Here is a 25261-nt window from a genome sequence, read left to right as displayed (position 1 = left end):
CTGGCCAGATTTAAGATCAATGCACATTACTTTATATTTTTAAAATATCATCTGTACCCACCCAGGAGATAAGCAGAACATTTTAAGCCTGACAGCATTCGCTGGTAAGGATGTGGGGAAACAGGAGTTTGTGGGAATGTGAGTTGGTACCCGGGAGAGTCCTGTTGGCGTTTGGGGGAGAGTTGAGGATGCAGGTGGCCTTTGGCTCAGCGATTCCACTCCCAGACCCCAACCCCAGGGAACTCCTCAGGCACATGTAAAGATACTGATTGTGACACTGTCTGGAATGGTGAAAGACTGGAAATAAGCATCATTGACAAGTGGAAGAAGTAAGGTGGGAATCTTCTGATGCCACAGCAGGTAAAAATGAATGAAATAAGTGCAGTCGTTCTGAACTGGATCACTCTCCAAACTAACTGTAAAATGAAAAAGGCTAGTTTAGAATTATTTATAGGAGTTCCTATCATGGCTCAGTGGAAATGAGTCTGACTAGCATCCATGAGGATGTAGGTCCGATCCCTGGCCTCGCTCAGTGGGTTAAGGATCCAGCGTTGCCATGAGCTGTGGTGTAGGTCACAGATGGGGCTCAGATCGGGCGTTGCTGTGGCTGTGGTGTAGGCTGGCAGCTACAGCTTTGATTCGACCCCTTGCTTGGGAACCTCCATATGCCGCAGGTGTACCCCTAAAAAGACAAAAAAAAAAAAATCTGAAGTCAGGATCCAGTTAAGTTTCATGCGTCACATATCATTGCTGTATCTTGAGTCTCCCTTAATCTAGAGCAGCCCCCCCCCCCCCCCGTCTGGTTTGTGATGGTCACAGGACTCTTTCTATGCTTAACAACCCAGCTGCTCCAGGCTGGACCCCCTACCCCCAACCTCCTGCCCTCTCTCTTCTGCTTCTGGTCAATGGTCAAGGGTTTCTTTCAGACCCAGCACACCTGAGCCAGGAGCCCAGGGTTCCGGATGGCTTTGGGGGCGGCACCAGGTGAGGCGCTCAGGGCTCCTGGCTGAGCGGAGCTCTGTGTGATGGACAATGGAGAGGCAGTGGCAGCTGCTGAGGCAGCCTTCTTGCCCTGGACCCAGGTCGAAGACCACACCAGCCAAGCAGGCTTGGACCCCACACTTGGTTTCCTCTGTACTTTGAAGAGACTGGTGACTATTAGATTTAGGTGGTCAGGGCAGGGCCCTTTCACTCACGCTTTCCTTCCTTCCTTCATTCACGTGTATTTACGGAGCATCTACTTGGTGCCGGGGGAGGTTGGGAGGATAAGGTGGTAAAGCAGACACAGTCCCCGCTCTCCCAGAGCTCCTGGCTCTTGTGGAAAACAGATCACGTGGTGACCTGAGTGATGGCTGCTCTGTGGGGACATCCAGGGCCTTTTGGGGACATAGAGGCTTGTGTCCTTGAGCCAGAGGATATATAGCGACCCTGAAACTTAGGAGCTGAGCAGGAATTCATGAGAGACGGTGTGAGATGGGGAGTCAGGGAGAACAGCTTGGTCAGAAGTCTGGAAGCCGGCCTGAGCAAGGCCAGCGAGCTGGGAAGGTGCCGGGGCTGAAGCTGAGGGGATGAGACACTGGATGGGGGCGAGGGGGGGTTGTCACCCTGTACAGGGGGTTTGGGGAACCAGGTCGCTTGAAGCAGGGAGGGCAGTACCAAGAGGGTTAGGAAGGTTTTGGCTGCGGGAAGATGAATTGAAGGTAAGCATTTGCTGTGTTGTGTTTGGTAAAGGTTTATTGACACGTTGCCACACAGAAACCCGCGCACGGCCTCAGAGGGCCCCTCAGTGCCTGTTTCCAAAGTGAGCCACCCACACGCGCGCGGCATCCAGATCAAGAGGCAGAACAGAACCAGCCTTACAGCAGCCCCCTGCATCCCTGTGCTGCCTTCCAGGCCCAGGCGAGCGGGAAGCGCCGTTCGCACCCTCCGGCTCCATGGGCTGCCTTTGCCTCCTCTTGAACTTAGGGTGCCGTAGATGCTCGGTTATGTCAGGCTCCTCTCCCTCGACATGCAGTTGTAGGAATCAAGGGGCACGCGTTGTGGTTGCTAGAGTTTTCCTTTGTGTGAACAGTGCTGATGAGGAGTGTTCTGGCCGTTGCCTTGGGCTGTGACACACAGCACGGCTCTGCACTTTCTTTTGCTGGGCAGATGCACTTTTTATCAGCCGTGTGTCCCACAGTGGAGTAGCTGGGTCATGGCTCCTGCTCGGGGTCCGCATTCAGTTTTCCAAACGGCGCAGTGCCGGAGCATTCTGAACGCAACCCACCTCCCCCGTCAAGGTCAAGGCCAAGTTTTAGCCCCAGTTATTTGTGACTTTCTCCCGCCCTCCCAGCAGGGCCCTCCTGACGCCTGCAACAAAGCTCAGCAGATTTTAAGCGCCCTCCATCAGAGGCCAAGCCAAAAGGCCACAGCAGAGGCGGGGACTGTAAAGCCCCCAGAGCAGAGCGGGGCTCTGAGCCCACCCAGGGGTGGGGGGGCGAAGCTCAGCCGGGCTCATGAAAACCTCCTTGAACATCTGCTGAAGCAGAGGGAGGCTCACGGGTTTGAACACACACACGTGAGGAGGATGTGTGGGAGGCACTTCTGGGTTCCTGCCACAAACATTGGAACCCGAGACCACAGGCTGCTGCACGGAACAGGAAATGCACTCCTGGCCGCCTGGGCCACAGAGGAAAGGCTGGCTCGCTGGGCGAGATGTGTCCCTTCACTCCCTCACATGGTTTCTCTCTTTTTTTTTCTTTGCCTTTTTAGGGCCACATCTGTGGCATATGGAGGTTCCCAGGCTTGGGGTGGAATCGGAGCTACAGCTTCCGGCCTGCACCACAGCCACAGCCACGCCAGATCCGAGCCATGTCTGCTACCTACTCCACAGCTCACGGCAATGTCAGATCCTTAACCCACCGAGCGAGGCCGGGGATTGAACCTATGTCCTCATGGATACTAGTCAGATTCATTGTCACTGAGCTGCAACAGGAACTCCTGTTTCTCTGTAAGATCCAGCCAGGCTGGCAGCGTTGTGGGCTTGGCTGCTGCAGGAGGGTGGAGTGGAATATAAAGAAGGCCTGGGCGCTGTGAAAATAGACTCTGAAGACAGAGATGAGTTAGAGCCGGGTGAAGGCAGGAGATGGACTGCCTCCAGCCCAGGGGTCACAGCAGATGGTGGGTTCAGCAGTTGTTTGTCAGTCAGCCAGTCGATAAGCTTGGAGAAGAGACTACCCACCAGAGTGGGGGTGGTTAAAGGGATGGGCCACAGAGGCAGCTCAGGCCGGGCCCCAGGCTAACCGGATTGCGTGATCGAGATGTGAATGGCAACTTTGGGTTCTGCAGTGCACAGCCTGTGCAGCTGTACATGGCAGTCTCTTGGAAGCTCACAGTCTATGTGGGAACAAAAGCCAGGATAAGGGTAGGTGTCCAGTAGTGAGGGCTTCCTGGAGGGCTTGGGGAAGGCTTCCCTAGTAGCTGGTGTTTGGGAAGATTGTTCTGTAGGAAGAGGAGGTGAAAAGTACTTGCAAGCAGAAGAAAGAGCTTGGGCCACGGCCTAAAGGAGGAAGGACAGCTGAGGCCATTCCACCTGCTCACCAAAACCTGATGTGGGCTGGAGCCCAGCACTGAGTCCACCTTTGCGGAGGAGCAGAGACAAAGGTCTGGGCCAGGGCTGCGGCCTGGGCTGGGGAGGGGTCTGGGGCAGAGGAAAGCCTGCTGAGCAAGTGACCTAATTTGGGGGCTCAGCTGCAAGCCCACAGAGCTCAGCTGCACTTGGCCCTCCGCCCCTCAGCCCCACCCCAGAGGAGCCCCCTTGCCTGATACCTGGGCTGTCATTTAATTCAACAAATGTCACCAAACCCCTACTCGGTGCCAACCCCAGTTCCAGGCCCTGGGAATAAAGTGGCGAACAGATAGGCAAGATCCTTGGGGAGCTTACCGTCTTTGCGGGGGCAGATGATAAACAGTAATCGGGTAAACGGGACGCGCTCAAACGAGGGCAGCTTCCGAGAAGGAAATCAATGGGGTGACGCAAAGCAGAGGAACTGGGTTGTGAGGCGAGGCTGATGGGAGAACGCATTTGTGAGGAGCTCACAGTTAAGCAAAGCCAAGGAATGAGAATGAGCCAGACTCGGGAAGAGTTGGGGGGGCCCAGCAAGGCAAAGGGCCCCAGGCAAGAGAGAGCTGGGGGCAGCCTTGGAGTAGAAGCCAGCCGGTGTGGAGCTAGGGCTTGGAGAGCCAGGGAGCTGCAGCAGCGTCTCAGAGGCAGGCAGTCATTGCACGGGGCTGCAGCAAGCAGGGTGGACCCCTTTCCTAAGTGTACAGATGGCTGTGGAAGCAGAGGAGTGGCATGGTGTAAATTACAAGAGTAAATTTTAGGGGTTCAGCAATAATGAACCTGACTAGGATCCATGAGGACGTGGGTTTGATCCCTGGCCTCGTGCTCAGTGCGTTAAGGACCCGGCATTGCCTGAGCTGTGGTGTAGGTTACAGACGAGGCTCGAGTCCTGCGTTGCTGTGGCTGTAGCATAGGATGGCAGCTGCAGCTCCAATTTGACCCTTAGCCTGGGAACTTCCATATGCCACAAATGTAGCCGTAAAAAGAAAAAAAAAAAAAGGAGTGAATTTTAAAAAACAAACAAAAAAGGACAGTTAGGAGGCTATTACTGTAGACCAGGCAAGATGACGGTGGCAGGGGAAAAGAGAGGAGAGTTGCTCTTTAGATATACTTTGGAGGAGGAGTTCCCTTGTGGCTCAGTGGGTTAAGGACTTGGCATTGTCATTGCTTGGCTCAGGTCATTGGGTTCGATCCCTGGCCTGGGAACTTCTGCAAACTATAAGGCAGCCAAGAATAGATCTCAAATTTATTATATTACAATTTGGGAGGTCAGAGTCCGAAAGAGGTCTTACTGGGTTGAAATCAAGGCATTGGCAGGGCTGTGTTCCTTCTGGAGGCTCAAGGGGAGACTCTGTTTCCTCACCTCTTTGCTTCTAGGGGCCGCCTGCTCCTTGGCTTGTGGCCACTTCATCAATCCTCAAAGCCAGCAGTGCCTCCCTCTTATAAGGACCCTTGTGATCATATTGGACCCACACAGATAATCCAGGATAAACGCCCATCCCAAGAACCTTAGCTGAATCAAATCCACATGTGCCCTTTGCATGGAAAGAAACTTAATTGTGGGAGTTCCCATTGTGGCGCAGTGGTTAACAAATCCAACTAGGAACCATGAGGTTGCGGGTTCGACCCCTGCCCTTGCTCAGTGGGTCAAGGTTCCGGCGTTGCCGTGAGCTGTGGTGTAGGTCACAGACGCAGTTCGGATCCTGTGTTGCTGTGGCTCTGGCGTAGGCAGGCTGGCAGCTACAGCTCCGATTTGACCCCTAGCCTGGGAACCTCCATATGCCGCAGGAGCGGCCCAAGAAATGGCAAAAAGACAAAAAAGAAAAAAGAAACTTAATTGTGAGTTCTGTGAATTAGGATGCAGACCTCTCGGGGTGGGGGGGGTCATTATTCTGCTTTCCACAGCGGTGCTGCTCTGCCTGGCAGAGGGGTGCTAGCGTCACAGGCACAAAGGCGGGGATGTCGGCGTGTATCGTATGGAAGCCAGGGGATGCAACGGGATCACTAGGGCGTGTGTGCTGGCAGGAAGACAAGGACCTGCCCCCAGGGTGCAGGTGCCGTTTAGAAGTCAGACGGGGGAAGGAGCCAGCCAAGGAGTCTGAGAGGAGGAAGTGAGAGAGGTCCGGGGAAATCCGGAAGACAGTGTCTCAAGGCCGAGAGGGTCACACATGTCTGGGCTGCTGAGAAGCTGAGGAAGAGGGGACAGAAGGGTGTCTCTTGGATCCGGCAGTGTGGGGGCCACTGCTGACCTCGACAGGACCCGTGTCAGAGGGTGGAGGTCAGCGTGGAGTGGGTGGGGGGCTGGGCAGGGCACACCCAGGGGTGGATTTTATTGGTATCATCAACCATGGAGGTCCGTGAATGACATATTTCATAATTTTAAAAACGTTTGCGTGGGAGGTGAGGAAGTGGAAACGGTACCCCTAACCCACCATAGATAGCTGCCTGACCTGTCACAGTGTCAGCTTCCTCTTTACGGAGTGCTCTGTGGCTTCCCCCTGCCCTCGGCGTAAGGCTTTGGGACTTGGCTTATTGTTACCAAGCCCAATCTTTATTGTTTTTTCTTTTTTGGCTGCCCTGTGGCACATGGAGATCCTGGGCCAGGGATCAGATCCGAGCGGCAGCTGTGACCCACGCCGCAGCTGCAGCACTGTCGAACCCTGAACCAACTGTGCTGGGTCAGGGATGGAACCTGCCTCCCAGAACTCCCAGGATGCCGCTGATCCCATTGTGACACAGCGGGAACTCTCCCTAGCCCTGTCTTGAGGGGCCCTTCTCCAATATCCCCACTCACAACCCCTAGGATGGGGCAGCCCGATCCCCGCTGGGCAGCACAAAGGGTGAGAGTTTGAGACTGACCCTGGCTCTCTGCTGTCTTCCTGGGCTCAGGGTGGGGGGCAGAGTCTGCCTTCTGCTCAGGAAGCACTGTCACTAAGGCTGGGTGGGGCAGCACCTGCGGCAGCCACTAAGGAGCCAGCACTGTCCCCAACAGAAGCAGCCGTGCTGCTGGTGGCATCCTGGTTCCCCCCCCATCACCAAAGACCAGAGAGTCTTTACTTATCAGCAGTATCACCCCCACCTCTGTCAGGGCGGGCCAGCAGGCAGAGGGGATGCCTGGAGCTGTGCAGAGGTAGAGGTTGAGACCTCACCTCCCACGTGATGCAGATCCTGGGCGGGGAGCCTGCCTGCCTTTCCAGGTCTGGCCTTCTCCATAGTTTTCCAGACAAGGAGCCTGTGGGTCTGTGCCTGGGCAGGCAGGGAGGAGAAGGGAGTCACTGACCAGCTCAACCTTGCTGCCTCCCCTCCCGCTCAGGCTCCTGGTCACCAGCCCCAGAACCAGCAGGACAGCAAGCCCCCTGCACCAGTGTTTCCTCCTCTCGGACGAGCTCCATTGCCAGCCAGTTGGTAAGTCAGCCCCACTCAGGGAACGCGTCCTTTCTAGGAATCCCACTCATCCCAGCCCTGCCTAACCCTAGACTCTACCCGTACATCCAGACTTTCTTTCTTTCTTTTGCTTTTTTAGGGCCTCGCCCGTGGCATATGGTATTTCTCAGGCTAGGGGTCTAATGGGAGCTGCCGCTGCCTGCCTACGCCACGGCCACAGCCACACCAGATCCAAGCCACATTTTGGACCAGCACCATATCTCATGGCCATGCTGGATCCTTGAGCCACTGAGTGAGACCAGGGATCGAACCCACATCCTCATGAATACTAGTCAGGTTCGCTATGGCTGAGCTGTAGTGAGAACTCCAGGCCTTCCATCCTGATGCCCAGTCCCACCCCTACCCAGTCCTAGGCCCCAACCCACCTTTCCAGACCCAATCCTAACAAAAGTGATACTGAAATGTATGAAGTGCTCGCCTGACACTGCAAAGTGCTTCGTGTACTTTTAATCCTCAAAACCACGCGCTTTACAGAAGAGGAAGCTCCAGTTCAGAGAGGTCCTTGGGTTTCCAGTACGACCAAGGTCACGCACCTGGGCAGCACCAGAGATGCAAACCCAACTCCACCTCCTTCCAAAACCCAGCCGACCCTGGCTCACCACACCTGCAGGGAAGCCAGCCTTTCTCCTCGGGTCCAGCGGTGGCCATCCTAGCATCTAGCGTAGGGCCTGCCATGTATGAAGCATGCTGGATAAATGCCATTTGGATGAAGAAATGAATGGACCTCATTCGCTCATTGACCACGCTCTGCCCACCCCGCCCAGTCTCACTCTAACCGGAGACCCACCTCTGCCGACCACCCCTCTGACCACCCCTCTGCCGTGTAAGGCGGCATCCCAGTCCCCACGGGAGGTGCTGTGTGGAACAGCTCAATCTCTGCCACAGAAGGGGACACAGTCTGGCAAGATGACTCCAACATGAGAGTCTCCTGTGGCCCACGGTGGGGAGGGAGGGGATGGAGCTACCCTTCTGCCCCCGGGGTTGTGGGACAGTCAGATTCCCGGGAGACGGGACTTTGAGAGTGCAGGGTTCTTTCGTCTATGCGGGCAGCCCCGGCGCTGTACACACCCCCAGCTAGTGCAGCTCCACCTCCCTGCCCCCCAGACCAGGACCCCGGGAGGACAAGCACTGGGTCTCAGTGTTTCTGCATCCCTGTCACCGTCTGTCACAGGCTGGGCACAGAGCAGGCATATGTATGTGTTGAGTGAGAGAACCTAGGGGGAGAGGCAGGCTCTTTGTCCTGGGTGTGTCCAGTCCTGTCCTTTTTTTTTTTTTTTTTTTTTTGGCTTTTTAGGGCCACACCCGCAGCATATGGAGGTTCCCAGGCTAGGGCTCAAATCAGAGCTGCAGCTGCCAGCCTACACCACAGCCACAGCCTCTCCAGATCCTAGCCGTGTCTGTGACCTACACCACAGCTCACGGCAACACCAGATCCTTAACTCAGTGAGTGAGGCCAGGGGTTGAACCCACATCCTCATGGATGCTAGTTGGGTTCATTACCACTGAGCCACAATGGGAACCTCCCAGACCTGTCCTTAATCCAGCATCGAGAAGCTGCTCTGAGTGCCAGCTCTTCCTCACGGTGCCCTGGCCAAGATGACCCTCTGCCCTCTGCCCCTGGCTCCTGGGTTGCCTCCCAGCATCCCTCCCTCCTCACCTGGGCTTAACTGTTTCAGAGCACGCCCACATCCCCAGAGGGAGGTACCGGGGAGTGACGCTTGTCCGGAACCACCACGGTGTTTTGGTGAGTGTGGGAGGGCGGAGGGCCTCAGGGAGGCTGGTTGACCACTGTGGGTACCAGTCCTGTGGCAGGTGATCCTCACGCCTGAGCCCAGCTGTCTCCCTGGTGCCAACCCCAGGGCTGATGGTGGCTCTGACCCGGGTGCACCGTGTGACCCAGCCCGCTGGCCCTACCCCTGGGGAGGGCTAAGCCAGCTCCTCCTGCATCTCCTGCCTGGTGGAGGCACTTGGTGCTGGCGTGGGGGTGCAGCTGTGTCTGCGACCAAGGGGCCTGGGCCGGGGGGAACCCAGGCTTTGCCCTCCCTTTCTCTCCCTCCCCAGGTCTGCCTTCAAGTGCCCGTGCGGCAGCCCCACAGCCTCAGCTCAGAGCTCACAGGCAACTGCAGCCTGCTGGCCCCCGACCTCCGTCCCAGGGCCCAGGTCTACTTCTCTGACCTTGGTAAGGCCTGGACCCTCGCTCGCCTTGGACAGCTCTGAAGAGATCTCCTTGGGTCTGCAAGGAGAGGCACCAGCCCGTGGCAGATGCCGAGGGACGCAGAGGTCCGGGGAGGGCCGGGCAGGCCTAGGCCCCGTGTGAAGGGAAGCAGGGCCAAGCTGAGCGGGGGCTTGCCTGGAAGCCAACGAGGAGGCTGCCTGACTCTGAGCTCTTCGTGTGTTCTTTTAAAAGAAAGTCTCCTGGAGCCCGATGGCCACGTGGCTGCTGGCGACTGCTCCAGGCACAAAAAGGGCAGCACAGAGAACACAGCCAGGCGGCGCCGGGATTTGCAGGTGGAGGAGGAGGAGGAGGAGGAGGAGGCGGCAGCAGGTGAGAAGCGGCAGAACCAAGTAGCTCCCAGGGGTTGTCAGAGCTGACTCTTAGGCTGGTGGCCTCCAGGGGTCTGGGAGATGGGGTGCCGTGGCTGGATTCTACAGGCCTGGCCAGTCCCAGCTCTGTCCTTCTCCCACCCCCCCCATCTTGCAGATGGGGAAACTGAGGTTGAGAGAGCGGGCGGAGCAGGTGTGCTGAGAGTGACCCAAGCACATCAGGCCCTGAGCAGGTGCTGGCTCGCTCTTTATTCTGAGACAAAGGCTTCCCTCTTGGGAGCATCACCGACGTGCTCCTTGAACTGAGCCCTCAGAGCTTGAAGGGGGTGATCGCCCTCCAGGGCAGGACGTGTGCCCCCACCCTGCCCCACAGGCCCCGCCCGCTCCTGACCGGCTCCCTGTCTCGGCGCAGGCACCGAGATTGCCATCATCCTGGATGGCTCAGGAAGCATCGATCCCCCAGACTTCCAGAGAGCCAAAGATTTCATCTCCAACATGATGCGGAACATCTATGAGAAGTGCTTCGAGGTGCGTTTCCCTGAAAGCGGGACTCCCAGGCCGTGCTTATCCAGAACTGCGAACCAGCCACCTCCAAACAGCCGCCACAAATCCAGTCTCGGTCCTGTGGGTTGGCTCCTGGGGCTGGGCTCCACCGGGTGGTTCTTCTGTTGGTCTTGCCTGGACTTTATTCCTGCCTCTGCGGACATCTGGCTCTTTGCCTGGATGGCCTAAGATGCCCTCACCTTCCTGGGCCATGTGCCTCCAGCTGCCCAGCCCAGCAACTCCTTCATGGCAAGCACTTTTCAAGCCTCTGATTGCATCACACTTGCTGACGTCCCGCTGGTCGAGGCAGGTCACATGGCCTATCCCGGAGCCAGTATGTTGGGGGGCTGTACAGGGACAGGGGTTCAGGGAGAAGCCTATGAGTCACTGGGAGCCGCTACCATCGTACCTCCCTCCACCCCTACTGGCTTAGAGAAATCCCGCTGCCTGAGCATCTCCTCCTGCCCAGAGACAGGAGGACTGGATGGATTCTTCCACTGCTTCCAGGAAGAGCCACCTGAGGGGCAGGGATGACCTTGGGCGTGGGGACTCTGCCACCCTCCTCCTCCCTTGGCGCCTCTCCTCCAGTGCAGCTTTGCCCTGGTGCAATACGGGAGCGTCATCCAGACGGAGCTTGACCTTCAGGACAGCCAGGACGTGGCGGCGTCCCTCGACAGAGTCCAGAACATCACTCAAGTGGGGAGTGTCACCAAGACAGCCTCCGCCATGCAGCACGTGCTGTGAGTAGGAGGGCAGCGGGGGTCACCTGCACACCTGCTGGGTGCGGGCTCACGAGCCTGCCCGGAGGCTCGGAAGCCTCCTGCATGGAGGAGGTGGCCCAGCAGAGCTGTGAAGAAGGGTCAGGGTTCTGTCCCTTCCTTGGCCGAAAGGGGACGGTGAGGTCTTCCAAGCCCGCCTGGGCTGATGGCGGACACCTCCAAAAATTCTTCCAAAGGCGACGCCCGTGAGCAGCGGTGGGGCACAGGGCTTACAGGAGGGGCTCCGTGGTCAGGGCCCCCTCGGTTCAAATCCCAGCTCCGCATTGTATTTGTAAGACCTTGGACGAGTTGTCTAACCTCTCTGTGCTTCCACGTCCTCGCTTTTAAAATGAGAATAATGATAGTACTTGCCTTACAAGTGGATAAACGGGTTAAAATAGGTACTTTGCCTGCTCAGTGCCTGACACAGAAGCGCTATGTAAATCTTGGCCACTGTTGTTAATATCATGATGAGTCCCACACGTGCCCGTAAGGAGTGGACTCAGGTCTGGCCGGCACCTTTCCCTTGGGGGCAGGTGAGGGGCCAGCACCCCTGCATGGCAGCCTCGCCTCTCCCCTCCCTGCTGTGAATTGTAGGGCCATCCCCACCCCTCTTTGGGCCTTTATTCTCCCTGAGGGCCCCTTAATCTTCTCCAGTGCTAGAGCAGGTCAGTGACTAAAACCCCCCCAGGGCTCCGTCCTCCCTTTGGCAAAGCTCTCTCCGTTCACTCTCCCTGACTCAGAGACAACATCTTCACGCCAAGCCACGGCTCCAAAGCAAAGGCTTCCAAGGTCATGGTGGTGCTCACCGATGGGGACATCTTTGAGGACCCCCTCAACCTCACGACTGTCATCAATTCCCCGAAGATGCAAGGGGTCGAGCGCTTTGCCATCGGGGTGAGAGCTGGGGGCCACCTCCTGACTTGGTACAGCCCGGGGTGGGGAGGAGCCTGGGTTCCAGCTCACCGGACCTCTGCTCCGTCTACCAGCATGCACCGTCTCTCAGCCCCTGTGTCCCATGTGCCCCCCACCCCACCCCCTTCAGAGGGAGTCTTCCTCAGACCATGTCCCGATGGTGGTCACAGCTCACTCATCCAGCGGGACGGGGAGAGCAGTGGACACCCTGGGAGCCGCCGGGAGGGCTGGCAGGAACGGTCCTGGAGGAGATGGTGCCGAGCTGAGCCTTGGAGGAAAAACAGGAGGAGCTGACCTAGGAGTTCCCATCGGGGCTCCGCGGAAATGAACTTGATTAGTATCCATGAGGTCATGGGTTCAAACTCTGGCCTTGATCAGTGGGTTAAGGACCCAACGTTGCCATGAGCTGTGGTGTAGTTTGCAGGCGCTGCATTGCTGTGGCTGTGGTGCAGGCCGGCACCTGCAGCTCCGATTTGACCCCTAGCCTGAGAACCTCCATATGCCACAGGCACGGCCCTAAAAAATGGAGTATCAGGAGTTCCCGTTGTGGCGCAGTAGTTAACGAATCCAACTAGGAACCATGAGGTTGTGGGTTCGGTCCCTGGCCTTGCTCAGTGGGTTAAGGATCCGGCGTTGCCGTGAGCTGTGGTATAGGTCGCAGACATGGCTCGGATCCCGCGTTGCTGTGGCTCTGGCGAAGGCCGGCAGCTACAGCTCCAATTGGACCCCTAGCCTGGTAACCTCCACATGCTGCGGGAGCGGCCCAAGAAATAGCAAAAAGACAAAAAAAAAAAATGGAGTGTCTGACGTAGGGCTTGGTGGGGAGGCAACGGTGGGGGGAGAGGCAGGAAGGGCTCTGCAGGCAGCGGGAATAGCATGGGCAGAGGTGAGAAGGAGGCTGGTGTGTTCAGGAAAACACATGTAGAGTGTGTGGGGGAGAACAGGGAGCAGGGGAAGGAGTGGGGGATGGAGGCCCCGACAGCCGGGGGTGGTGGTGGGGGCCGCAGCCCTCTCCCAGGGCCTGGAGAGCCCTCTGGGCTTGGGGCCCAGCCAGCCCTCGTGGTGCTGGCCCACTGACCCAGGGCCTCTCTGCAGGTGGGAGATGCGTTTGAGAAAAATAATACGTACAACGAACTGAAGCTGATCGCCTCGGACCCTGATGAGGACCACGCCTTCAAAGTGACCAACTACATGGCGCTGGACGGGCTGCTGAGCAAACTGCAGCAGAGGATTATTCGTGTGGAAGGTGAGCGTCCCTGGGGCAGCCCCCTCGGCGTTCAGCAGGAGGCCCGGGGCCTGAGCCCCAGCCCCGCCCCGGTCCTCCCTCCCCGCGGCCCCGCTGGACACCTCCCGTCCCCTCTCTGAGCCTCTGCTAGTCCTCTAAACAGTCAGCAGTCCCCTCAGCCCTCCTCACGTTGCCCAAATTCCGTGATGCTCTGATGAGATGCTCCTTCTGGTGGCAGAGAACAAAGGGTGACCGGGGCGTGGTGCCTGCCCCCCCGGAGGAGGGAGGGGACGGCCCAGCCCCCTCTGCCGGGAGCTGCTCAAGCAGGACCCCAATCTCTAGCCTGGGGCTCAGCCCATCTTACCAGCCATCCTGCCCTCAATGGGGAGGCCAAGCTGGACCCTTCCTCAGCCTGGTTTCTCGCTTCACCATGGCCCACAGCACCCTCAACTGGGCTTCTTGGCTTCCAGGCATGGTCGGAGATGCCCCCCACTACCAGCTGGCACAGGTGGGGTTCAGCGCCCAGATCCTGGACGAGGTATGTGGCCGACTCCGCACCAGGCATCCTTGCCAAGGGGAGGGCCGGGGGGTGGGGGGTGCTGGCTCTCAGGGCGGGACTCTACCCTCCTGTCGTGAGGCCTCTGCTGTAATTTTTGTCACAGAGCATTCTGCCTCTGTTTTTCTCAAGAGATTTATATAGTATCTGGCCTTGAAGGAGCCATTTTAGGACAAAGGGAAACCCTTTTTTTTCTTTTTTTTTTTTCCTTTTCAGGGCTGCATTTGTGTCGTATGGAAGTTCCCAGGCTAGGGGTCGAATGGGAGCTGCTGCTGCGGGATCAACACCACAGCCACAGCACCTCGGGATCCAAGCCGCGTCTGCCACCTGCACCACCGCTCACGGCAATGCCAGATCCTTGAACCCACTGAGTGAGGCCAGGGATTGAACCCACAGCCTCATGGATACCAGTCAGGTTCATTACCACGGAGCCACGATGGGAACTCCCAAGGGAGACAGTCTGGGTGCTCGTCCCAACCTGGTCCTTTGAGGGTGACAACAGAATGGCCCAGTTTCTAACAGGAGGTTGTTTCGTCCTGTGCTGGAGAATTAAATGCCGCCCCTTAAGGCAGATCTGTAGCGCCTGGGCTCTGGCCTGGGTCGTCTTGCCCACCAAGTCCGGTGCTTGTCCCCTCCAGAGGCCCTGTTCCCACAGGGGGGGGGACACATGGGCAGTGAGGACACTGTCCTTGCATGTGGCGGAAGCACAGCGAGCTCCTCACTCGGCACAGGTGCCCTGTGCCCCAGGCCCAGGCCGCACTGCCTGTGGGGGCGGACGGAGGTGGTCCCTCTCGTTCCATCCTCGTCGCACTTGAACGCTCAACGCCTGGGCCCTGGGTTGCATTTCTGCCCTGGGGTTCTCTGGTACAGGAGGGTCAGCCGCCCTGACAGGAGCACGGGACAAGGCAGGAACCCAGGGTTTGCCTCTCGGGCTACGGAGCAGCCCCATCGCCCCATGCCCACAGGGTTCACTGTACTGGCTGGTCGATCTGCGGCCACCGTGGCTGGCCCTGGGTCCCTCTCGCTCAGACGGTCGGTCACCAACCCTCGTCCCCTGCAGGGGCAGGTGCTACTCGGCGCCGTCGGGGCCTTTGACTGGTCAGGGGGCGTGCTGCTCTATGACACACACAGCCGCCGGGGCCGCTTCCTGAACCAGACGGTGGAGGACGCCAGGGGCGCGCAGTACAGCTACCTGGGTGAGGGCAGGGCCTGGGGGCTACCTGGGTGAGGGCGGTGCTTGGGAACTCTTGGTGGAGGGGTGAGGCCTGGACAGGGATACCAAGGCTAGTTGGGTAGGGCCTTGGTCTGTGGACTGAGGGCTGGGCCCCGGGTAAGGACCCCAAGACTGAGAATTAGGGCCTCCTGGATGGTGACAGGGCCTGCTTGGCACTGATGCCCAGGGCAGCTACCTAGGGAGGTGGGGCCTCTCCGTTAATAATAGTGGTGGGTGACCCTTCACCCCCTCCTTGGACTTGACGTACCACGTGGGTGACGCACGTGGGTGGCGAATGTGTGCGGAGTGCATTTTGAGTGAAGCTCGAATGCGTGTCTGTCACATCTGTGGGGCATGTGTGTGTGACCAGCCACATGGACAAGCGGGAGCCATTGCGGGTGAAGTTGACAAGGATGAGATGGTCTTTCCAATCTTGCCTCCCTGCCCAGGCCACCTTGAGGGCCTGGCTGGAGAGCAGGGGGCCCAAGGAGAGGCCCAGTGGGAGCGCCTGATTACAACCCCCCCTCAGGTTACTCGGTGGCCGTGCTGCACAAGACCTGTGGCCTCTCTTTTGTGGCGGGGGCTCCGCGGCACAAGCAGCGGGGGGCTGTGTTTGAGCTCCAGAAGGAGGGCAGAGAGACGGACTTCGCTCTGGTGCTGGAGGGCGAGCAGGTACCTGCTGGAGGTACCCCCTGTTCTTATAGATGGAGGATCTGGAGGCCCCAGAGGGAAAGGCACAGGCTCGAGGGCACACAGTGCGTTGGGGACGCAGCCTGGGCTGATCTCAGGCAGGGCTCAGCCTCTGCTCCTGCTCTGCGTGTCTGATCGCCAGCTGCTCTGCCCCACTGAGGGGGGGTCAGGCTCGTCACCCAATCCCCTGTGTTATTCTGGCCCACGCGTTGATCTGGACACCGCAAATGTGGTGGTCCAGGAAGAGCAAGAGCAGAGGTCTAGCCATGCTGCGGGGTCCCGTGGCGGGGGGTGGGGGACTCCCCAGAACTCCCTGTGACCTGCGTTCCCCCCGGGGCTGTAGATGGGGTCCTATTTCGGCTCCGAGCTGTGCCCTGTGGACGTGGACATGGATGGGATCACGGACCTCTTGCTGGTGGCAGCTCCGTTTCACCACATTCAAGGAGAGGAGGGCAGAGTCTCTGTGTACCGTGTGAACCACCAGGTGGGAGAATCTACGTCTTTGCACGTTGGCTGAGGCTGTGGGGCTCAGCCTGGGGTCCAGGTGACGGAGGGGAGTGCCCTGACCCTGCCTTGAACCAGAGGGTGGTGATGGGGAGCTCAGGGTAGATGGGGGCCAGGTGGGGCGCCCGCTCTCCTCTCACGTTCCCCACCCCATCATCCCATACAGCTGCCCAGTTGGCAAAGCACACTTTGTCTGTCACCCCACTTGTTTCTCACAGTAAGGGTGAGAGGTAGCTGTCACTCCCCTTGTATAGATGAGGAAGCTGAGGCTCAGTGATGGTGAGACGTGCTCCAGTTTACAGAGCAAGGGTGTGGTGGAGCCAGGCCTCCTGATGGCCAGGCCAGTCCCCTAACTGGGGGAGCAGAGGGGTGCAGCTCTGCGTCCTGGACTGCAAGGCAGGAGAACCCTGCCTTCTTCACCCCTCGCTCGCTGTGTAGCCTCGGGAAGGTCTCTTGCCTTTTCTGAGCCTCAAGACCTCCTACTGGAGCATCGGGATCAACGAGCCCAGGGGCATGTCTCCTGGGGTGGTGGGGTGGTGGGCTGCTGGGTGGGCAGCCTGCATCCCTGTCTGGAGGGCTGAGCTGCCTCTCTGCTTTACAGGATGGTTCCTTCACCTTGGCACGCACGCTCAGTGGGCACTCCAGGTTACCTTATGCCCGATTTGGCTTTGCCATGGCAACGGTGGGGGATATCAGTCAGGATAAGCTCACAGATGTGGCCATCGGGGCCCCCCTGGAGGACTTTGGGGCCGACGATGGCGCAGGCTTTGGCAGCGTGTACATCTACAATGGACACTCCACCAACCAGCTGGTTGACCTCTCTACTCACCAGCCACAGGTGACCTGCAGGGCTCTCTCCTGCCTCTCCTCTGGGACCCCGACCTTCCCCAGATAGGATGGCCTGATACCCAAGTCAGCTCCAGTCCTACATGCCAGGCGGGTCCCGGGGGGTTGAGAGTGTCCAGTGAAGGGCAGAAGTCACCCGGAGGGTCTCATCCCAGACCCTTGCAACGGGGCTAGAGGTCGTGGCAGCATCCTCCTACTTTCCCGACCTGGCTTTCCCTCCTTCATTGGCATTGCTGACCACGGACCTGCTTCAGATTTGCTTTCCTCTCTTTCTGTCCCTCCTCTGGCTTCCGTCCCCACCCAACCCCTCCATGCCTGAATCTCATTCCCCTGCATTGCCAACCTCCACACTATGTCTTTTTTTTTTTTGTCTTTTCTAGGGCTGCACCTATGGCATATGGAGGTTCCCGGGCTAGGGGTCCAATTGGAGCTGTAGCCTCTGGCCTACGCCACAGCCACAGCAACTCGAGATCTGAGCCACATCTGCAACCTACACCTTAGCTCACGGCAACGCCGGATCCTTAACCCACTGAGCGAGGCCTGGGATCGAACCCGAAACCTCATGGTTCCAGTCAGATTTGTTAAAACACTGAGCCATGACGGGAACTCCCCACACTACGTCTTTGATGGGCACTTTTTCCTACCTCCAGCTGCTGTTTCTTTCCAAGCTTGGGTCCTGTGTGTCCAGCAGCTCCCGAACACCTCACCTGCACAGCCTCCAGCATCTCACTCTCAGAATGCCCAGCCAAAAGCATCCTCTGCCCCCAGACCTGCTGCTTCTCTGGGCCCCATCCCTCCACCCCTCACAGCAGAAACCCGGGATAACCCCAGATACCCAGCTCAGCCTGTCCGCTCCCCGCCTCCCCAGTCCAGCTCCTCCTCTCCATCCCGACCTCCCCCACCACCCCCTGGCTCCCGCCTCCTCGCCATTTCCATCCTGCAATTTCAGTGGCCTCTCTGAAATGTAATTCTAATTAGACAGCCATGCCCCCACACCCCAGCCCCATAGCCAGCCTCCTTGCACCCTGTGCCCCCTGTTCCAGCTGCCCTGGCCCTCGGCTGTTTTCTCAGATGACTCTGCTCTCCTCCGTCTCCCAGTCAAGCCTCCCCTCCCTTCAAGCCTCCATTCAGATACCACCTCCCCCGTGAGACTGTTGGCCTTCTCTTTCCGGATCCTCGGTGGAGGACTCCCTGGAGCGGGGACCAAGGCCAGTCTGCCGATTGAATAAAACCAAAGGGAAGCCCTTTCCCTCCCTGACACCTTGTGTTTCTCCCTCCACAGAGGATCAGAGCCTCGGCGGTGGCCCCAGGACTCCACTACTTCGGCATGTCCGTGGACGGTGGCTTAGATTTCAGTGGGGACGGCCTTGCTGACATCACCGTGGGTGCTCTGGGCCGGGCGGCTGTGCTCCGGTAGGGGTCTGCCTGGGCGTCTGGGCAGCTTCACCGGTTGCCCTGCCCTAAATGACCTCCTGAGGACCCCAGGCATGGACGGGAGGGGGGAAGTGCAGTGGTTAAGAGCACCTGCTCCAGGGTCTGCCCATCTGGGTTTGGACTTCAGCTTGCCCGTACTGGGGTGCCCTTGGGCAGGCTATTGATTTCAAAGTCCCAATTCTCTCATCTCTAAATGGGAATAACAATGCACTTACCTCACAGAGTTAAGAGGACGGAGAAAATCTATGCAAAGTATTTAGCGCAGTGCGAGTGATGGCTGCTATTATTACTGCTATTGATTTCAGAGCTTCTGTGCTCCAACGCTAAGCTCCATGGCTATAAATAAGCCCACAGAGCACCTCTCTGCCCTGTGACTCGGCTGTTTACTCAACACCCCTCTTGGCTGTCGCTCAGAGGCATCGCAAAGTTAACATGTCGAAAAATGGCCTCTTACTCCCACCCCCCATTCCCTCCCCGCCTCGCCCCTCCCTGGGTTTTCTATCTCAGCCAAGCGTGCCATTTGTTCGGGATGAAAACCCAGGTCCTCCTGGATTCCTCTTTGTCCTTCCCCTGCCACCCCACAACAAAACTTTATTGGCTCTGCCTCCAGAACACCTCCTGAGAGCGATCGTCACCTCTCGCCTGGACCGCTGCCGTGGTGTCCTTCCCCGCTTCCCCTCCCTGGGCTCCCTTGTCCACCCAGCAGCCGGAGAGATCCCTTCCCTCTTCTGCTTAAACCCCTCAACGGCTCCCACTTAGAGTAAAATCCAAATTCCCTACCAGGGCCTGGCCCTGCAGACCCCTGCCTCCCCACCTCTGTGACTCCCCTCGGTCCCACGAACTGTGCCCTGGGTATGCTGACCTTCTTGCTCTTCAGACAAACTGAGCTCATTCCTACCACAGGCCCTTCGTACAAGCCGTGCCTTCTGCCTGGAATGCAGTTGCCCTAGATCTTCTCGTTAACAGATCTCAATTTAAGTCTCTTCATTTGTGAAGCCACCCACCTAAGGAGCCCCCAGTCTCTGTTACCTAATCTTACTTTATTTTTATCATAGCCTGTACATAGTGTGACCTGTACATAGTAGTTTCCTGTTGCTTTTTGTTTATTTGCTTGTTGTCTGTCTTCCACGAGGGCAGGCCTTGTCTCTTGCCCTGTCGTATCCTGAAGGCTCAGAACAACCAGCACTTGGCATATGAAAGATGGTTGATAAATATTCATCCAATGAATGAACGAGCCAAGCATTGATCCGGACGTCCCGTGGTCCCTTCTCACGGTCGTCTTTGCTGTCTCGTTTAGTGCAAGACCTGTGGTTCGTCTGAAGGTGTCCATGACCTTCATCCCTGAGGCACTGCCCATTGGCTTCCATGGCGGCGTGAAAGTGCATTTGTGTTTTGAACGCAGGTCTGGGACCACAGTTGCTGAGTCAGGTAACAAGCAACCTGGCTGGCCCGTCCAGTGTGGTGGGCGTTCACTGTTGGCTTTAGTGGGGGGCAGGGAAAGAGGGCTGGATGGGGGTGGGTATTATGAAATGAAATTCCTCTATTATTATTATTATTTTTTTGTCTTTTTGTCTTTATAGGGCCGCACCCATGGCAGATGGAGGTTCCCAGGCTAGGGGTCGAATCGGAGCTGTTGCCACCAGCCTACGCCACAGCCACAGCAACGCCAGATCCAAGCTGCATCTGTGACCGACACCACAACTCATGGCAACGCTGGATCCTTAACCCACTGAGCGAGGCCAGGGATTGAACCCGCAACCTCATGGTTTCTTGTTGAATTTGTTTCTGCTGCACCACAATGGGAACTCCTTTTTTGTTTTTTTTTAAATTCCTCTATTAGATTTTTACTCCTTTGACCTCAGGTTGTGCTTAATGGAAACCCCCCCAGAAAAGGGTGACCCTCTGTTAAAGTCACTCTGAAGGGGTCTGTCTGACCCTGTTGGGAAAAGGGGCATTAGATCCCTTGCTCGGGTTGAAGGGTTGGGTTTCTGAAAGAAGCGTCAGGAAAAGGCACTCATTTCTCCGTCTCCATCTGCTATCTCCACGCGCTTGTATGTGTCCGGGGCGGGGGGCTCCTGAGAGGTGCCCTTCCTCTTGCTCTCCGGGTCACATCTTCTCCCCTCCCCTCCTCCCTGGCCCGGGTCCCAGGTGAGATTGGATCACCTGCTGGAGGTCTGGCCTCTCTTCCCATCCCCTTACCTGGCAGTGTTTGGGACATTTTCCAGAAGGCAGAGGGTGGGCATGGCTTCCACAGCCCAGGTACTTACTGCCGACCCAAGAGGTCCCCTCCAGAACAGTCCTTCAGCACCAGGGCCCCAGGTTTCGTCTCTCAGGACTCATCCCAATCAATCTCTCTGCTTCCTGCAGGTCAGAAAGTGCTCTCGCCGTGGGGGTGGGCTGGGAGGGCTTTACCGCAGGAGTCCCTGATCGAATCTGAGCGTAGGAAAGGACAGACCTGTCAGTTCTAGGCTGCAAGGTTCAGGCCACAGAGTCGGAACAGCCGCTAGTAAGTGGCTGTGTGACATTGGACAGGTGTCTTTCACTCTCTGGGCGCTGGTTTCTCTTCACAGTGAGGGAATTGGCCCCAGTTATTTACAAGGTGCTTCCAGCTCTGCTCTCAGGTTTTACTCTATGGTTTCTCTCTCCATTCCTTGACTTTTTTCTCCTCCTCGTTACCCCCACCTCAAGCCCAGCCTCCTCCCTAAGCCCCCCCTTTCCCCTGGGAAGACTGACTCTCCTTTGAGGATGCGTGGCTCCAGGTCTGGGGTGGGGGCACTGAGGGACCCTAGCCAGGTGCCAGAAGACATGAGAAAAGGACTTTTGAAATGAAGAAGAAACTCAGGGAAGGCGACACCCCTCCAGAGGGGCTCGCAGGAAGGCCCCCTGTCTGGGGCTTGCCTATCCCAGCACCATCCGCAAGATCTCTCTTCACTCCCAGGCCTCAGAGAGACCTCTCTGAACTTCACGTTGGACGTGGATGCGATGAAGCAGAGGAAAAGGATGCAGTGTTCAGACGAGAGGCAGTGTCAGAGCTCCCTGAGGAAGTGGGGTGCTGGGCCCCAACTCTGCGAGCCCTTCCTGCTCCTTCCCACAGAGAAGCAGGTAAGTGGAGGGGTTTCCGAGAGGCTCCAGAGGGGTCTGTGTTGTTGGGAAGAGAACTGAGGGGCATGCAATGAAGCACACATACCCCCCACCCCCCGCCACGAAGCAGGCAACTGAAATAATCGTAATAGATCCAGAACCACATGGTAGTCTGGCGGATGGGAGTTATGGTGCAGAAATCCAAATTAAAGAGACCTTCTGACACTGAACACCAAGTAAATCTCCGAGCTTCCTAGAAGCTGGGTGAAAAGGGAAATGCTTTCTTTGCTGACGTTTTTCCTGGTAATAAATTGGGAATAACAAGGGTGCCTCCCAGTGAGGTAGACCCATTACACCTCACCTGGGTGTATAACACGAGTCAAAACCAGAGGGCCCTTATGAAAGTCGGACCCAGAAAAACTGAACAAGATTGAACTCCCTGGTGGCTCAGTGGGTTAAGGATCTAGCTTGTCACTGCTGTGGCTCAGGTCCTGGTACAGGTTTGATCCCTGGCCTGGGAACTTCTGCATGGTGGATCCTTAGCCCTGAGGCCACCAGGGACCTCCCCAAGAAATCACAAATTATGCTTCTGACTACACATCTGTTCTGATTGTTAACTGGATTAAGAGTGACTTTCCAGCAAGTCTGTGGCTTCCTTAAATACAAGCATCACTGTCTTTTCTACCCGGGAATCATGCTCACCTACTCTCGGGTGTTCAAAGCTGCTGCCTGGCAGAAAGGCTCAATAAACAAAAGAATGGCAGAAAACAGCAGGCAGCATCCTGGGCCATCTCCTTGTCTTCAGTTTTTTGTCTTTTTTTTTTTTTTTTTTTTTTTTTGCCATTTCTTGGGCCGCTGCTGCAGCACATGGAGGTTCCCAGGCCAGGGGTCCAATCGGAGCTACAGCCGGCCTACGCCAGAGCCACAGCAACACCAGATCCGAGCCGTGTCTTCGACCTACACCACAGCTCACAGCAACGCTGGATCCTTAACCCACTGAGCAAGGCCAGCAACCTCATGGTTCCTAGTCGGATTCGTTTCCCCTGCGCCACAATGGGAACTCCCAAAAAAGATCTTTGTAAATACAGATGTGACTGATGCTTGCCTTTCATGGCTCCCAGTCGTCCTCTGAATAAAGTCTGAGCTTGTTTTTAACTTCTGATGGCCGAAATCCCTCTGCGGGAGGGATGGGAACAGTAAGGCGTTAGGAAGCCTGAGGCCATGGCAGATCAAGGGAGATTTTTCCCAGTGCTGTTGGTGGCTTGGTTGAAGGAAGTGTCCCTTCAGCCTGGCGTATTTGGAAGAGGCTTGGGACTCTTGGCTCCCCAGCTTCCTTGTTTCTTATTGCGACGACGTCGAAGTTAAAAGTGTTCTCCCCGTCGTTTTCTCCCCACATCAACTCCGCCCCTGAATTCCCTGGCGACTCTGCAGCTCTGTCAGGAGGACTGCTTCTCTAGCATCATTGTCAAGGTCAGCTACCAACTCCAGACCCCCGAGGGCCGGACGGACCATCCCCAGCCTGTCCTGGACGTCCACTCTGAGCCCTCCGCCTACTTCCAGGTGACTCCGCGAAGCCCAGACTCTTCTGGGAGCCATCCCCCCAAAAAGCCTTCCCTATCTGCAAAGGATGTTAAGTGGGAAGGGTCTCCAGACAGCATTTGGGCCCATGCTGTATAGTTGGAGCTATAGCGTTGCTGAGATGGAGTTAATTTGCCCAGGACCTCACGGGTGGGTAACGCAGGTCTCCAGACCATCCCCAAGGCTAGTTCTTCTATCATCACAAAAAGTGCCTGCTGCATTCTCGATGAAGCACATGAGTACGTGGCCCGACTTGGCGAGGGTCTCTGATAACAGTGTGGTGGGGGGTCTTCCTGGGGACTGGACTGGAGCCCACCTGCCCTGTGCTGCAGAGAGCACGGCCTTTGGCTCCCCTGCCTGCCCGGGTCCTGCCCAGGCCTTCAGGCTAAAGGACCCACCAGACCTGCACCCTGGCAGGGGGGTAGTGTCACAAGAAATATCTCATAACAATAAGAAATCAGTTGGGGAAATAAACAGTCAAACTTGCGGATTCTGTGATATCTAAGGAGATTCTGTTCCCACTCAGGCCCTCCTCTCCCCGCCCCCCCCCCCACCGGGGTGGTCTGTCATATTCATTTAGAGAGTCCTACGGGGTATGGAGAAACCAGCAGGATCAAAGAAGTGATGACACGAGCACTGAAAAGTAGTCGTTACAGTTAGTTGGAATGAACTGAACCTCCCCAAATGAAAAGAAGCCCAAAGTAGTTCATGCTGGCACAGAAAAGCTGCAGGCAGCAGAAGTATATTCTAGGTAATCATAGGACACTCACAACTGTCCGATATTTGCACAGAAGTGCTCTATGTTAATTCAGTTATATAAGCCTTTAGCTCCAGTTTTGGTTAATAGCCGATGTCTCAATCACAAGTAGCAAATAGAAATGAGGACAGCGTAATCAGAGTGACCGTTTCCACTGCTCACCTGCCCAGGAAGAGGGAGAATCGGGTTCCCCAGGAACGAAGATTCTTACCTTAATGTTTTAGGCAAGTGCCGGTATTTTAAATGTATAAGAGCACATTTCTTTTCTTTTTCTTTTTTCTTTTTTGCCATTTCTAGGGCTGCTCCCGCGGCATATGAAGGTTCCAGGCTAGGGATCTGATTGGAACTGTAGCCGCCGGCCTACGCCAGAGCCACAGCAATGCGGGATCCGAGCTGCGTCTGCAACCTACGCCACAGCTCACGGCAACACTGGATCCTTAACCCACTGAGTGAGGCCAGGGATCGAACCCATAACCTCATGGTTCCTAATCAGATTCGTTAACCACTGAGCCATGACAGGAACTCCCAGGGTACATTTATTTTCTCAATAATTTTTTAAACTTTGGTATTAATGGTAAGTTAGATGATTCAGGAAAGAGCGGAAGAACAAGGAGTTCCCTCTGTGGCTCAGTGGGTTAAGACCCTGACTAATATCCATGAGGACGTGGATTTCATCCCTGGTCTTGCTCAGTGGGTTAAGGATCTGGCATTGCCGCAAGCTGCAGCTCGGATCCTGCATTGCTGTGGCTGTGATGTAGGCCGGCAGCTGCAGTTCCAATTTGACCCCTTCTCTGGGAACTTGCATATGCGGAGAGGGTATGACCCTAAAAAGAAAAAAATAAATGAAAAGCCCTGCCCTAAATTGTTGGTTGGCCCAGTTGGACAGAGCTCCAAGCTCTGACTTCTGCAAATTGCATCTCCTTTCCCCAGGAAGCAGGTTTCCTTTCTAGCCCTGGGCTCCCTGGGCTCCTACTCTAGCTGCAGGTCACAGAAACAGTCCTGGCATATGGTCATAGGTGGTCTCTGGCTGCTGGGAAGATAAATGCAGAGATTCCCCAGGTTGAGAGCTGGCTGTGTTTCTTTCATAATAAAAAAAATAGAGCAGATCCTTTAGAAAATTCGATTTTTCAACCTGAGCCAGAGCTTTTCAACCTCACCTGGGCCTTTTGGATCCAGTGTGACTTTCTGAATGAGGTTGTTTTGGTGTCAGCAAGATTGCAAGGGGAATATTTAACCTACAGAGAAGATGAGCCATGGGGGCAGAGGACATGATGGGATGGGGGGACCTTGACAATATTTGGTTCGGTGTCCCCCGTTTGTGCCCCTGCTGTTCCTGCCTCTGTTTAAAAGGACTAAGGAAGCTTTTCTTCGCATGGGTTTTCCTCCCTGAAATGTTCAAAGTAGTGACGTTGTCGTGATGCTGCTTAGTCAGCTTCATATGAAAGTGACAGGCATTGGTATCATTTCACAAAGGTCACTCCATTTTTGACCTTGGCCAGAGGCCTGATGCCAAGCACACCTCATCCCTGACAGATCAAGGACTGTCACAGTCACGGCTCTCTCGGCCAAGTG

The 25261-nt window shown here is 56.6% G+C and overlaps 1 protein-coding gene across 2 annotated transcripts in view; it reads left to right on the top strand.

Moving 5' to 3' along the window:
* ITGAE (integrin subunit alpha E) overlaps window positions 1-25261 on the top strand; it is a 65245-nt gene that overhangs the window by 15910 nt on the left and 24074 nt on the right. Inside the window, exons 1-18 of one of the 2 annotated variants that reach the window (XM_047757533.1) lie at window positions 6628-6798; window positions 6915-7006; window positions 8722-8789; window positions 9107-9224; window positions 9453-9590; window positions 10002-10117; window positions 10721-10872; window positions 11634-11787; window positions 12901-13051; window positions 13501-13568; window positions 14647-14782; window positions 15329-15471; window positions 15833-15973; window positions 16595-16831; window positions 18122-18252; window positions 19571-19701; window positions 21212-21375; window positions 22786-22914. In XM_047757533.1, coding sequence (XP_047613489.1) covers window positions 6761-6798; window positions 6915-7006; window positions 8722-8789; window positions 9107-9224; window positions 9453-9590; window positions 10002-10117; window positions 10721-10872; window positions 11634-11787; window positions 12901-13051; window positions 13501-13568; window positions 14647-14782; window positions 15329-15471; window positions 15833-15973; window positions 16595-16831; window positions 18122-18252; window positions 19571-19701; window positions 21212-21375; window positions 22786-22914 — 2307 coding nt within the window. In that variant the 5' untranslated portion in view covers window positions 6628-6760. Of the gene's footprint in view, window positions 1-6627; window positions 6799-6914; window positions 7007-8721; window positions 8790-9106; window positions 9225-9452; window positions 9591-10001; window positions 10118-10720; window positions 10873-11633; window positions 11788-12900; window positions 13052-13500; window positions 13569-14646; window positions 14783-15328; window positions 15472-15832; window positions 15974-16594; window positions 16832-18121; window positions 18253-19570; window positions 19702-21211; window positions 21376-22785; window positions 22915-25261 lie in introns of those variants that run through there. The other variant, XM_047757532.1, reaches the window with a different exon arrangement.

Source organism: Phacochoerus africanus, chromosome 14 (genome assembly GCF_016906955.1).
Source record: "Phacochoerus africanus isolate WHEZ1 chromosome 14, ROS_Pafr_v1, whole genome shotgun sequence".
NCBI lineage: Eukaryota > Metazoa > Chordata > Mammalia > Artiodactyla > Suidae > Phacochoerus > Phacochoerus africanus.
Note: the sequence above shows the minus strand (reverse complement) of the source record. Positions and strands in the feature narration are given on the sequence as shown.